At 34.7% G+C, this 15860-nt stretch overlaps 1 protein-coding gene across 8 annotated transcripts in view; it reads right to left on the reverse strand.

Moving 5' to 3' along the window:
• Positions 1–15860, reverse strand: part of FERMT2 (FERM domain containing kindlin 2) — a 76130-nt gene that overhangs the window by 14491 nt on the left and 45779 nt on the right. For 5 of the 8 annotated variants that reach the window (XM_045822831.1, XM_045822832.1, XM_045822829.1 and 2 more), the window contains exons 5-10: positions 6844–6876; positions 6301–6526; positions 6088–6190; positions 4364–4471; positions 812–946; positions 76–125 (exon numbers count right to left, since the gene is read on the reverse strand). In XM_045822831.1, the coding sequence (XP_045678787.1) occupies positions 76–125; positions 812–946; positions 4364–4471; positions 6088–6190; positions 6301–6526; positions 6844–6876 (655 nt within the window). The remainder of the gene's footprint in view (positions 1–75; positions 126–811; positions 947–4363; positions 4472–6087; positions 6191–6300; positions 6527–6843; positions 6877–15860) is intronic. The other 3 variants (XM_045822836.1, XM_045822835.1, XM_045822833.1) reach the window with 1 other exon arrangement.

A 15860-nucleotide genomic window follows, 5' to 3' on the forward strand; every position in this document is an offset into this window, starting at 1 on the left:
TAATGTGAACAAAACTGTAAGACTGAAACTTATTAATTCATTAGTATTTGGAATCCCTACATTTTTTGTACTTACTTGAAAACTTTAATATAGTCAGCAAGTTCAGGAATTGAAGTGATGTCACCCTGGGGAAATAATTTAATCATTTTTTCTTATTTTCACGAAATGAGAACTCTAGTATCTGCTATCTGACATCAAGAACCAGCTTACTTACCTAAAATACAGATTATGAAGACTGTAAAGGTACAATCGTATTATGTGATCATATAGTAAAAAATGTCATAAAAAGCTAGTAACATTTGATCAAAATGGCAATTTATACAACCCACAAGAATACACTGTTAATACCAGCTAAAAACTGTTTGTATCTGCATATGGAAATTTTGTAAATCGTAACAACCCCAAGTTAAATGCATCTTCTATAATAACTAATTTCTAAGCTTCAGAATCATAAAACTAAGCATTTAAAAATTTTCCTAAGATCCATTTCTCTCTTCTTTTTGTAATACACCAAATTCGGAGACCACTTAATGGATTTTACCATGACTCAAGATTAACTTTTCCTCTCCAGGAACGCTCCACTACCAGTTGTAAGACAGTGTGCAGAGTATCAGAAGACCTATCTTTACTGTGTTGGAGGCACTAGAGACTAGAACGATATTAATTTTTAAAGTTTCTGAAAAACTGATGTCTGAATTCTCTAAAGCATTAGATATTTCTGTATATCCCCCAAATACTTCATGACAACCTAAATCGACAAAAAGGTAAGCATCAATTCAAAGTAAATTAGCAGACAAAAGGTTCACCCTACCAGAATTGTTGACGTTTTACCCCCTTCCAAAGTAATCTCCAGGTCTGAAAGGGCAGCATCAACTTCATCAACTTCTTTGTCACTGTTGTTCAAATGATTCTCTGACGTCATGATCGACAGCTTATTGATATGATACTGAAACCAGAAATGTTATTTAAATGACTGTTCTAACTCACAGCTATCAACAACTGAACCTAGAACAAAAACAACTAAGCTAACAATTAGAACAGGAACAGAATCACAGAAATGGAGATCATATGGAGGGTTATCAGCGGGGAGGGGGAGGGAGGAGAATGGAGGGAAAGGTACAGGGGATAAGAAGCATAAATGGTAGGTACAAAATAGACAGGGGAGGGTGGAGTTAAGAATAGTATAGGAAATGGAGAAACCAAAGAAGTCGTATGTACGACCGAGAGCATGAACTAGGGAGGGGGAATGATGGTGGCATGGGGTCGAACGGAATAAAGGGCAGGAAAAAAAAGGAGGACAACTGTAATATCATAATCATTAAGGTATTTTTTTAAAAATAAATGTTCTAATGAGATTATTATCTATGTCTATAGTAAATGGTTTTCATCACCTAATGTGAAAAGATAAAAGTGTCCAGGAACTAGAACGATAGGAAAATAAAGGTGATGGCACCAGAAATCAATGTCCTAAGTCTGCTAATAAACATGTGTCCAAACGAAGAAAGTATTTGGGCATATACAAATAAATTCCTAGTTTGGAAGGTCCTAGGCCTTAGTGATAAACACATCCTCCACTAAACTCTACACAGAGATATTTCGATGTTCCCCTATCCTCTACTGCACTATTTATTCCCTATGTCTAGAACAGGGCCTGGAACCAATAAATACTGAATGAAAAGAATATGTATAAGGTCATTTGTAGAAATGGATTAACACTGATTACTTTATAATTCTACTATTACCCAGAAAGTTAGTTGTCAATGTCATGTTGAAAGCTAAAGGTGCATTTCCGCCCCCATTCCTCAGTTCAATGCTGAAAACATGCCCTGAGGAGATGTTTAATGTTTATAGTGTTACATGAGAATGATAAGATGGTTATAGGTGACTACATATATACATGCATAAGCACTGATAACTACTTTATATAAACAGAAAAATCTCTGGATATAGATTAAGTAGTCACCATTTTAAATACACTTAGGTACGTGACTTAGAACAAATATTGTCAATTAGATTTTAATGCTAAACCACAGAGAGGCTTTATACAATGATAAACAGAACTTTTAAATCACGTACTCTTCAAAGCACTAAATAGCACTCCAAATTTCTGAACTATATGCACTGAATATAATCTATTCATGAGAACATTTAATGAACTAATCTGAGGCCAATTATCAGTGTTCCTCTGTATTTTAAGATTTAGTGAATTAGTAATGAAAAGTCTGTAGTTATGCCTTCAGTTGTGCTGAAAAGAGATCCTTACAGTGGTAGGAACTTCCACAAATCAATGGAGAATAAGGTAGGTTGAGGCTGTCACAGGCAGTGGCCTCAAATGTCAGAGTATATTAAGAATCATGTGGAGAGCTGGTTAAGAAATAGATTCTTAGGTTTACTCCCGGGGATTTTGATTCAGCAACTCTGGGGTCCACCCTGGAATCTGCATTTTTACTAACTTCCTTGGGTGATTCTGATGTAAAAGGTCCTAGAGTTAAATGCTTTAAAAACAGTGTTACTAACTTTTCTACTTTATTTTCTTATCCACAGCTTATTATGAATTACTTTTTTTTTAACTACTGTAGATTTATTTTACACAAGGAACCAGAAGCCCCAAGGAGAAGAGTCTAGAGTACAGGGCATCTGAAATAAAAAATAGTAGGCATCTATCTCTTCGTCATGCTTTCAAAGTCTCCTCCTTCTGATACCAGATGGCTACCTAGGGCCTTCAGATGAATTTCTGCAAAGGCTTCTAACAACTGAAGGGATTTGTAATATGAAATTCTTCATTAAATCTAGAATCTAAAGTGGTTCAGGAGCACTGTGCTTAGGGACATTTAGTCTCCCCAAATTAAAATCCATGGTTTCTGAGGTATTTTTTACTGCGCTGAAATGGATTATCTACTGTACACTGGGTGGGAGGAAGCTGCAGAATAATCCCATTTCTGTGACAATATGAGTGTACATTCACTCAACAAATACTTTTTGAACACCTGCTATGTGCTAAACACTGTCATGTTGGCTTTTTTTTAATGTGCAATAAAGATAAAGAGAAATAACCTACAATGAAAATCTGTGGGTTTCCCCATATATATTTTACATGTATCATTCTTTCATTGGCAAAACTCTCACTGAAAAATTACAAACCCATATTCTAAGAGCAAGGTACAGGTGGAAAGTCATAACCAAGTGAGGGACTTTCAATAAACTTGTTCCTCTGAAACAGCATGGTACTGACATAAAAAGATACACAGATCAATGGAACAGAATAGAGAGCTCAGAAGCAAACCCACACCTTCATAGTCAATTAATATTTAACAGAGGAAGCAAGCACATACAATGGGCTAAACAGTTTATTCAATAAATGGTGCTGGGAAAATTGGACAGATACATGCAGAAAAATGAAACTAGATCGCCTTCTTGCATTACAGCAAGAATAAATTCAATATTGATTAAAGACTTAAATGTCAGATCTGAAACCATAAAAATCATAGAAGAAAACATAGGCAGCAAAATCTCAGACATTTTTCATAGCAATATTTTATCAGATTTATTTCCCCAGGCAAGGGAAACAAAAGAAAAAAAATAAATAGGGCTACATCAAACTCTAAAAAGTTTTGCACAGCAAAAAAACAACAAACAAACAAACAAACAAACAAAAAACAAAAAAAAATAAGACAATTCACAGAACGGGAAAAACATTTGCAATACATCTGATAAGGCATTAATATCCAAAACTTATAAAGTACTTAGAAAAGAACACCAAAAAAAAAAAAAATTTAAAAATGGGCAAAGGACCTGAATAGACCCTTCTCCAAAGAGGACATACAGACAGCCAATAGACATATGAAAATATGCTCAATGATAATGAAACATTAGCTACCTACTTCTTAAGGATTATCTTTCTAAAAACCTATTGATATTCATGGTCAGTTCCACTAGCTTCTTAAAATTTTATCTTCATGATGGGTATTGTTTCTGCCATAGCCCATTTTACAAATATTATCAACCCCAACTGCTTATGAAATTATGCAAGTAAGCTTCATTTTAGAAGTCTTATTTTTAATATAAACTGTTTCCAAAGGAAAAGCAAATAGGTAATATACATCTGGGGGTAGGAGGATAATTTTTCTCCTGTAGGACACAGAAAAGTAACTATTAAGTATACTAACTAAATTCTTAGATGAGACAAAAGATTAAACACAAGTCATATATGTATTTTACCTTCCTAAGTATCTATTCACTTCCTGCACAGCAAAAAAGCAAACACTATTAAAATGCTACTGGATTACTATGCCACTTCACTATTTAAAAATAATCCCATATCCTCTTCCCCCCAAAAGTCCCATTTACCAGTACTCTTCACTACCTGCAAGGCTGCAAACATCATCATTTCTTCTTCTGTGCATTCAATTTCTTCTAGGAGAATAGCCCACTTGGCCTGCTCATAAAGCTGATTGATTCTGATTGCATCATACTGCAGCAAAAGAGACACAGTTCTTTTATAATACGTCACTTTTAATAATAAAAAGTTAGAAAACTTTGAATATTCACTTTAAAATTTTGTAAGAAAAATTTAATATGCATAATTTTTATGGGACTTTATTCATGATCAAATATGCAATAAGAAATATGCCTATGGGGTTGAATATATATCTACATCTAATTTCCATTAAAAATGACAATGACATATGCCAAAAGATTATTCTTCAATATCAGAAACAGATTCTGTATGTTGTTTTCTAGGGAAATAACCATAAGATATTATTAGTCCTTAACACAAGGAATCTAACGTGAAGACATTAAAGTAAGGCAGAACTGATTGCTCTTCTGTATTATCATTGCAACTTGCCACATTAAAATGTCATGATCAGAGAGTAAATTAATTATTTCAGGAACATCTTGCTCACTGTGTAAAAACATACCCAGACAAAGTGACAGGTCCTTAGACACAGGAATTATTTGAAGAATCCAAAATAGAGGGTGCATATAGAGTCTTACAGAAAAGATTTACTTATGCTATTGAATTCTATTCATTTATATTAAAAAAATCAATACTAATATATTAATAAAATCTTAGAATGTTAACAAAATACATAACTGTTTTTCCTGCCCTCAGCAAATATACTTACATTCCCAAAGCCTTTTTGGTTTTACTAAAATCAGGTATGTTATGGCCTGAAAAGGAACTACAATGATTTTTTTTATATTTTTTAAGAAATTTTATTTTAATAATTGTTCAAGTACAGTTTTCTGCCTTTTACTCCCATCCCAGCCCACCCCCCCAGCTCTACCCATCTCCCTCCCGTTTCCACAGCCCCCCTTGTTATTGTCCATGTGTCCTTTATACTTGCTCCTGCAAACCCTTCCCCTTGGAACTTCAATGATTTTAATGATTCTACTATATATTTTACTGTTGTATAATGAATTATTTAAGTACTTACTAAAAATGCTAACTATATACATTAAAACCTAGACTATAACCTAGACATGAAAAAGATGAGATGGTAGTTGAGACTTCTCCCCCTACTGATGATAGGGAAGCAAAAGACCCAAATCTGTGTGCCATATCTTTTCTGGAATAAAACATTCCATATTTTTATAATAAACTTAAATATTATCCAGAAAACAAAGTACTTCAGTAGCAATCATTTGATAGTAAAAACATATTACAATGTTTGGCTATAAGACAGGAAGACCTGTAGACTTTAAAATTTTTTTTAAAGCAGTGTGTTTTGGTATATAAGTAGAAATCAAAGTAATTGAAAAGGTAATCTTTCAGAAACTTTTCTTTTACCTGAAGTACAGATGAAGAGAGGTATGAAAAAAATCCAAAAACTAACTTTACCAATTCCATGTCTCTTACCAAATTAGTGCCTTTGATATGCAAATCAAAAAGTTTAGTTATGCTCACAACTTACTAAAACAATCTACTTACTTAAAATACAGATGCCTTTGTCTATTGCTTTGGGTTTTTATGATTCAAGACTTGCTATTTACAATTTCTTACCCCACCAACTTCCAAAAACCAAACATCCAAATGAACAAAACAAAAAGGAAACAAAAGAAGAGATTCCTCTAAACCCTTGGTACCTTTGGATTCAAATCAAAAAAGCTGTAATACTTGAATCGGAGTAGCAAGGCCTCATTTTCCTTCACATCTTGTTCCATGAGAGATCTTGAGGAATCAAGCCACCTGGACAAGGTAACAAGAGCAGTGGAATAAAGCAAGACAGATTTGGTAAACTATTTCTACTTCTAATTGGATAAGAAATTCTTCAATTGTATCTATATTTTGAAACTTACCCTTGGTTGATTTTTGCTTTGTCAAGAAGAGCCTGAGGCTTGAACATTTTTGCCAAGATTTCTGGTGATGTGATTGGCTGACTGACAGCAAGTATACCAGGGTTGCCTTCTGACAATGCACTGTCACCGAACCATGCAGAAGTCGGTGACAAGGGGCTTCCATCATGAGCGTCGTATGTGGGGGTCATTGTTTTACTATAAAGTCCCGGGCTTGAATATATACTTCCTAATAAACAACATGAAAAATAGGCAGTAAATATGAAGTAGGGAATCTTAGTTTTCAATAACACATGCTATTAATGATATAAAAATACATTGTGAAACTCAAATGTCATTCTGGAAGAAAGCTCAGTTCATTACTTTACCTATCGTGAAAACATGTGAAATTAACTTTTAATACTCCATTTGTATAACATTAGATCGTACAATAACAAGGCAAGTTGGTGGAAATTCTGGGGATAAAATCAGTGCAATAGAATTAGAAGATAAGGATATAGCTAAAGCAGACCAACACATTCTGTTTTCAGTTGTGGCAAGGCTCACCTTTCAGAGGGCCAATGTAAAGAACATCAGTGCCTATAGGAAAGGAAAGAAAGGAATTCAGAAGGTAAAGGAAAGGCAACAATAGAAGACAGAAACAAAAGAATGAAAATGAAAAGGAAACAGGAAAAGGAAAAAACAGATTTTTCCTAAGTGTGAGTCACAAACTGAAGTTCGTATTTCAAGTGGATTTAAGAGTTTACCTTAGAAGCTATAATCTAAGTAAAATAACTTTTCTGTCCAATTCAAAAGAATGAAGCTGTGCTCTAGTCAGGTGTCTAGTAACAAACATGGCCATGTTTATCGCCCTTTGAAAATCATACCATGTTTTAAGACAGCTCAATGTAAGTGGATAAGTTCACATAAACTAAGAAAATAACTATGTTAATGTTTTCTCAATGAGTAACTAAACTGGTTCCAACAGATTTACAAATAAAATATTAAAAATAAACAAAGTTTTGCCCGGGAAAGAGGCTAACAAAAGTACATTTTACAACAAAAACCTTGAAGTGATACTTTTTTTTAAGCTTCTGATACCTCCGTTTTAAAGAGCTAGGTGTGTAGTAAAAGCTACATAAGTAAAGATCTGTTGAATTAGTCAACTTATGATACATCCTCTATCATTTAAACTGCAAAAATTAAGATTGGATTAAGACTTTTTAAAAAAAAGTTCAGAGTGACAATAAGTAAGAGCACCTCTCCTTCAAAATCACATTTCTGTTAATTTATCTTGACTTTAATCATAATTTTTAGAAAGAAAGAGTGTGAATGGGTATCATACTGTTTAATGGATGATGGAAAGAGAATGGCAGCTCCTTCCTTTACCTGGTTTAGGAATGTACTTAGAAATCTCTCCTCTTTCCTAACTTTCTGCCCACACAATGATAGAAACAATTTCCTATTAAAAAGTGGTGGTAATGCTAGAGATTTTTGCAGTTATCATGACCTCATCTAAGAAGAGAACACAATTTTTAAAAAAACCTCTTGCTAGCTAAAGGCTATCTGATTTGATGTCCCTAATATGTGTTCTAAAGCAACTTGTAGAATCTGAACATTGTTAAACTTCAATAAGCAACAAAGTAAGCTGAGAACTCTCCTTTTTAGGCCTTTAGAGAACACTGTGATATTCTTTTGTAGCTTTAAAAGCTAGAACTTGAAACTACAAGGGCACTTGAATAAAGTTAAAATTGATAATTTTCTTTACGAAGTTTCTAAAACACAAAATACATTCCCCTAAATCACACACTTAGAACCAGCCTCTAACTCAAATCTCTTTCCTATCAATTTTCAGTACTTTGTACACTTCATATTCGATCACTTCATTGTTACTATTTATTCTTATATTGTTAGGCACGCTATGGTAATAACTCATTCATAGTTCCCAATGACCTTATTATCCTCATTTTAGAGGAAGAAAGTGAGGCACAAAGACATTCAACAATTTGTCCAACGTCAACACTTAGGTTGCAGAGCCAAGCTATCAATCAGCCAGTCTGATCGCAGTTATACACACTGCCACTCCCAATGGCGTGCACTGACTTGTTTAGTTACTGACGTCACCACTGTTGTTGCAAAAGAAGTTTCTGAGAAACACTTCTGTGCTTATTTCCCATTTCTAACAGCATCACTAGTTCAGAGGGTCTGTGCATTTTAAACTCCTTTTAAACCTCAGTTCAGTAAGAATCCCAACTAGCTTGTATTCCTGATTGCCCAACTTAAAACATTTGAAGGAGAAAACTAATACAAGGTTAGATGAAGAAATATAATTAGCAACATAATAGGAGTTTGCTGAATTCTATAGAAAATAACTTAAAACTATGAAACTATGAGGAGAAATAAGGAGTTCAGAGAGAACTACATTCTCAGGCCATCTGTTACAGATATTTAAAACTTATACATAACCCATTAGCTCCAGAGGGTACTGCTATGTTAACATAGAAGAATCTTCCTCACAACTTAGCATGTTTATATTCTGATATATGTTTTAAATAAAGTACTAAAGTATTTTAATACATTTCAGAAAAATTTTCATAAAAATACCTATTTCATACCAAGTTACAGGTGAATTAAACATTATAAATGTTGACATTACAGATAAGTTAAAACATTACTAATATAAAATAATTATGACAGTATTAAGATATACTTTTTTATATTTGTAAAGATTTTAAGTATTTTTTATTATGTTATTACAGTTTTCCCATTTTTTTCCTTTATCCCCCTCCCCCTTGCCTCTCCAACCCTCCAGCATTCCCCTACCCCTTAGTTCATGTCCATGGGTCACACATATTAGTTCTTTGAGTCCTCTGTTTCCTATACCATTTTTTCTCTCTCCCTATTTTATGCCTACTAATTATGCTTTTTCTCTGTACCTTTCCCCCCATTCCTCCCTTCCTCTCCTCACCAAAATCCCACCATGTGATGTCCATTTCTCTGACTCTGTTCCTGTTCTAGTTGTTTGCTTTGCTTTTGTTGTTTTTTTTTCTTTTCTTTTAGGTTCATTTGTTGATAGTTGTATTTGATAGTTGATTAGATGTCATTTTACTATTCATATTTTTATCTTCTTTTTCTTAGATAAGTCCCTTTAACATTTCATGTAATAAGGGCTTGGTGAGGATGAACTCCTTTAACTTGACTTATCTGGGAAGAACTTTATCTCCCCTTCCATTCTAAATGAAAGCTTTGCTGGATAGAGTAATCTTAGATGTAGGTCCTTGCTTCATGACCTGGAATACTTCTTTCCAGCCCCTTCTTGCCTGTAAGGTTTCTTTTGAGAAATCAGCTAATAGCCTTATGGGCACTCTCCCTTCGTCTTGCTGCTTTTAGGATTCTCTTTACTTTTAATCTTGGGTAACTTAATGATGATGTGCCTTGATGTGTTCCTCTTTGGGTTCAACTTCTTTGGGACTTTCTGGGCTTCCTAAAAGTCTATTTCACCAGATTGAGTAATTCATTATTTGTTCAAGTAAGTTTTTAATTTCTTGCTGCTGTTCTCCTTCTGGCACCCCTATAATTTGGATATTGGAGCGTTTCAGGTTGCCCCAGAGATTCCTCAGCCTATCTTCATTTTTTGAATTCTTGTTTCTTCATTCTGTTCCAGCTGGATGTTTGTTTATTCTTTTTGTTTTGAATCATTGAGTCCTGGTTTCCTTCCTGTCATTGTTAGTTCCCTGAATATTGTGCTTTATTTCATTTTGGGTATCTTTCATTTGTCAACCAACCTCAATCAGTTCTGTGAGCATTTTGATGAGCAGAGCTTTAAATTCTCCATCGATAGGTTGGCTATCTCCTCACCACTCAGTTCTCTTTCTGAGGTTTTGCTCTGTTCTTTCATTTGGGCCATATTTCTTTGTCTTGGCACCCCTGATAAGTTGTAATGGGGCGGGGTCTTAAGTATTCACAGGCAGACCAACACTCTTTGCTGCGCTGTGTGCTGCCTATGGGGGAGGAGCCAGAGAGGGAACAATGCAGCTTGCCTCTAGTGCACTTTTCAACGGACTCTTGTTTGAGACTTGGAGTTTCTCCCACCGTAGTCCATATCCAACTCTAAGTCTCAGTTTCCCCTTAAATCAGCCACACCCATGTGGTCCGCTGCCTTACTGGTCTGGTTATTCTGGTTGATTTTTACTTTAATTCCTTGGTTGTCGGAGTTCCATGCAGTCTAATTTTCTGGTGCTTCTGGTTGTTTATTGATTTTAAATTGGTTGCTATCTTCCTTTTGGTTGTGTGAGGAAGTGAAGGGCTTCTACATACGCCTCCATCTTGGCCAGAACTGCCTATATTTGTAAAGATTTTCTTAAGCAAGAGTGAAAACCCAGTATTATAAAGTAAACAGTATATCTGACTACATAAAAATGTACAACTTTAGTGTAATAAAAAAAAAACACAAATGAAATTAAAAACAAAATCCCAGTATAGGGAAAATATCTAACATAGCAAATGATTAATGACACTAAAAACCAAAAACATAAATTAAAAAATGAACAAAATCATTTCCACAATTTGAAAATTAACAGAACAGGAATGGTTAATAAACATGTGACATATTATTCACACCTGTGCTTATCAAGGAACTAGAAAGTAAAGTAATTCCAAAATACTTATTGTCATATCAGCATAAAGAGTTACATCATTATTAATGGCAGAATGTAGGAAAAAAGGGCATTTTCATATATTGTTGATGAGAGAGTAAAAGCATCATTTTTACCCTCTTTTGGAGTACATACAAACTTTGGAAACATTATGGAGTATATTTGACAGAAAAATTAGGTACCCCCTAGGCAGAGAAACAGTTTTTCTACATGGAAAACTCTGAAGCTATACATTTATTTTTCCTATTTGATTGTTTTTATGACTTTTGAGAAGTGAGCATGAAAATAAAATATTTATTTTCAGCTCTTTGCAGCCATTTAAAAACCAGGGAAATCTCTCTACTCTGACACAGAAGGATCACTAAAATACATTGTTCAGTGAAAAAACACAAATTGCAGAATATAAAATACATATTAGGCTCTCACTGATGTAAAAAATAAAACTAGACATGTATGTATACGAAATCTGTCCAGAAAAAAGCCTAACTGTTGTTAATATAACAAGAATGGTGTGCACAACAGATGTAACCTGGCAGCCAAGGAGAGTGGACTGGAATGCACGTGCGTGAGCAATGACTTCATTGTACTAGTCCCTGGGGGACACGACTGAGTGAGCATGTGCACTGCGTGGTCATCACATTCAAAATGACCAAGAGAGTAGAGCAATGAATCTGCATCAAATTTTGCATTAAGCTTGAATATTCCTCTGTGGAAACTATTGGGATGACTCAGAAGGCCACAGCTATGGGCAACTGGTGATTGACAGCTTCATCATGACAACACAGCCACTCGGGCATCACATCAGGTAGTTTTTTGGCGAAACATGAAATCATCCAAGAGACTCAGCCCCCTTTACAGCCCAGAGTTAGAGCCCTGCAACTTCTGTCTTTTCCCAAAACTAAGATCCCTTTTCTAAGGGAAGAGATTTCAGACCTTCGAGGAGATCAGGGAAATATAATGGGGTAGCTGATGACAACCAGAAGACCTGTGTGAGGTCCCAAGGTGCCTACTTGAAAAGGGACTGAGGCATCACTGTCCTATCTACAATGTTTCTGGTATTTTGTATCTTCTTCAATAAATGTCTCTATTTTTCACATTGCATTGCTGTATACCTTCTGGACAAACCTCATACACAAACAAGGAAAAGGTACTGACTGGAAAGTTGCACTTGCAACGGTTTACAACATAGTTATACACATCAATCAAGAAACTGAGAGGGAGTAGCAAGAAAGTTGATGAAGTAGAATTTTCACGTTCATTTAGTAAATTTTCTGTCCTAGATGAATTCTTTACAGTGAGACTGTATTAAAGTGTGACTTTTGAAATTAAAAAGATATAAAGTCATTAATTAGTATGCATCACTGCGTGGAAAACACAAATTATAACTGTGTTTAACACAAGTCTCACTTTTATACACTCACTTTCATTGTGAACAAAAATGAATATATAATTTTATAATATCTGAATTTTTACTATGTGCTTGTGTTACTTTTATAAAGATCTTTTTTTTAATGTTTTGATGCTTAAAACAGCAAGTTCTAGTTAAAAAACGGCATCCTGTGTAAGTGATTTTCCTGAAGGTGCCAAGCAAGTGAGTATTGATTACTTCCTGTATGTATTATTTTAGGACCCAGGGCTTTCCTGCATTCAAGATTTTTAAGAAAGTTTCTAATGAAATAATTTTGTATTTCTAACTACATAACACATCCAAAAATTAGTAATTTGTAAATCAGAACTGTATTGTAAAACTAATTTTTTTTAAAAAAAACTTGTCTTCCACAGACTTGGGACCAGACTAGTTCAGTTGGTTCCTTCCAATAGATAATTGGAAATTAGATATTTACCTGGTTACAGTCAGGAAGTGACAAAACACTGAAGAATGTGCCGCCTGACCAATGCCATGTAAGCAAGGTCTTTAAAGACTCACAGAATTTTACCATAATTCTATGAAAGAGCTTGGCTAAAGTCTGAGAATCATTCATTCACTAATAATCTTTTATCTCTTAAAACATTACTTTTTAAAGTTAGCCCTACTGGGTTATAATTTACACATTAATATTTTATCAAATGATCCTATTAGAATTCACAAAGTATTTACTTTAAATATAATTGGATAGATGAATGTCACATAACAGACGTGAGTGTTTGAGCTAGACAGACATGGATTTGAATTCTAGCTCTGCCCCTTATTAACTTTGAGATCTTGGACAAATTACTTAATCCTTGTGAGGTATTCTTTCCTTATAAGTAAAACAGGTATGATACCACTAAAACCGCAGGGATTTTGTGAGGCTCAAATGAAAAATAATGTGTGTATTAAATAATAGTTATTATTTATTGAATACATTTTTATTGACTATGCATACAGAGATATTCACAATTCAAGAAGCATGTAGGAACTAAGGAAAACTTATCTCCTCGGTAAAATGAAGATTGTGTCTAATCCTCACCACGCCTATAACAGAGGAACATTTGTGAAGCACTGCACAGTGTCTAATGTCCTAAAGATGTCACATATTGAGATGACACTGTTGTTACTTGTTACTGACATAATAGGCACTGATCATAGTTTTCAGTACTTGGTCCAATAACTGATTAAAGTCCTAAGAGATCATAAAAGCAGACAAACTAGATAGTTCATCTTTCTTTTAAAAATTAATTGCACCTTTTTATGTGTGTATGGCACTCAGTGGACTCTTCTCTACAGATTATCAATCTTCTACATATCACTATCTTTGTGCACTTTCTTAATGTTTCATATCAACTTGTTGGAATTCCTCAAATGTTTTTAAGTAAATTGTTTGTAGATAACTAAAACACCGATTTTTAAATTCCTTCACTCAAAATAGTCACTTCGCATAAACAAGACAGCACATAGTCTATGATTCATTCATGAGGTTCAACAGGAAATGCTAACCTGTGGTCACAGAGGCCAAAGTAGTTATTCTGTGGGATAATGACTGGGAAAAGGCATGTGGGAGGCCTGCTTCGATGGTATTATGCTATATGCTACATTGTGTCCTGGGTGATTACAGGTGTATATACCTGTAATCACTTACTTGTAATTTAAAATTTGTTCACTTTAGTGAATGTAACAACTCAATAAAAAACAAATCTCCTGGCTGGCATAGCTTAGTGGATTGAGCGTGGGCTGTGAAACAAAGCATCGCAGGTTCGATTCCCAGTCAGGGCACATGCCCGGGTTGCAGGCCACAGCCCCCAACAACCACACATTGATGTCTCTCTCTCTCTCTCCCCCTCCCTTCCCTCTCTAAAAATAAATAAATTTAAAAAAAAAAAAATCTATACTTAGTCCAAAGATGTAATGGCTTTCCCTCATCTAAATTTGTCACATTTTGTTTTCAAGTTATTTTTCCTTAAAGCTGTACATAATTTTCCTTTGTAATTCCAAGACCAATACTGCATGATTTCCACCACCCCAGAATCACCCCATAAATATAGGGTGGGGCTAAAGTAGGTTTACAATGGTGAGTATATTAAACAGTTTATTCTTGTATTATTACTCTCCATATGAATAGTTGTATACTTTTCCATATAGTTCTATGTTACAAGAATTAAATGAGTTAAACTATAAACTACAAGATAACTGAAAGCAGAGATTGTATCTACATCAAATGCTTTTAATATGAATCACGTCTAAATCAAATTTTAAAATTAACCTTATTCTAATGATGAACATATTCTTTTATTCTCCTTTAACTCTTCAATCTGTAGGCTTTTTGTCTAGGAAGCACTTTATATGCTTTTCTATTTTAGATGATAGCTTTGCTGGATAGAGTAATCTAGGTTGTAGGTCCTTGCTTTTCATCACGTTGAATACTTTTTGCCAATCCCTTCTTGCCTGCGAAGTTTCTTTTAAGAAATCAGCTGATAGTCTTATTCTTGCTGCTTTTAAGATCAAGGTAGAGCTAAAGGAGTCCATCATCACCAAGACATTATTACATGAAATGTTAAAGGGATTTATTTAAGAAAAAGATTATCAAAACTATCAAAACTATGAATATTAAGAGGGTAACAGATTCACAACTTATATTAACCACTGAAATCCAAAAGAAAAAAGGAAAAGGAAAAAAACAAACTAAGCAAACAACCAGAACAGGAACAGAATCATAGATATGGAGATCATCTGGAGGGTTATCAGCTGGGATGGGGGAGAGGGAGAATGGGGAAAAGGTGCAGGGATTAAGAAGCATTAATTGGTAGATACAAAATAGGGGGATGTCAATAATAGTATACGAAATGGAGAAGCCAAAGATCTTAAATGTGTGACCCATGGACATGAACTAAGGGGGGCGACTGCTGGAGGGAAAGGGAAGATCAGGTGGAGGGGGGCAGAGTGGGGAAAACTGGAACAAGTGTAATAGCAAAATGAATAAAATGCATTTAAAAAAAATATTTAGTCTTCTACACTACCTAGAATCTTTTCTTATTATTCCCTTCAATATATTTACTGACTGGAAGTAGTATTATTCTTTCTAAAATAATAATTTGGCCCTGGCTGGTGTGGCTCAGTGAATTGAGTGCCAGCCTTCAAACCAAAGGGTTGCTGGTTCAATTTGCTGTCTGGGCACATGCCTGGGTTTTGGGCCAGGTCCCCAGTTTGGTGGGGGTGGGGGTGGGGGATCGGGGCATGAGAAGCAACCACACATTGACGTTTCTTTCCCTAAAAATCAATAAATAAAACCTTTAAAATAATGACTTGTTCATTTTGTAAATGTAGCCAGAAACCAATGACTCTACAATGCCCTACTCTAAATTTCTGTCTGGCATTAATGACCTGCCAATGTGAGCCTGAAGTTCCTTGGAGGTCTTGCCTCCATGAACTGGCTCAGCTGGTTTGTTCACATTTATACTTTTCTTCAGCCAGCATGTTCTTTGTCAACATCATTCTTTCTGCTTGGATTGACT

The sequence above is a fragment of the Phyllostomus hastatus genome, unplaced genomic scaffold, assembly GCF_019186645.2.
Source record: "Phyllostomus hastatus isolate PE091 unplaced genomic scaffold, TTU_PhHast_1.1 phas_scaffold_501, whole genome shotgun sequence".
In the NCBI taxonomy this organism is placed as follows: domain Eukaryota; kingdom Metazoa; phylum Chordata; class Mammalia; order Chiroptera; family Phyllostomidae; genus Phyllostomus; species Phyllostomus hastatus.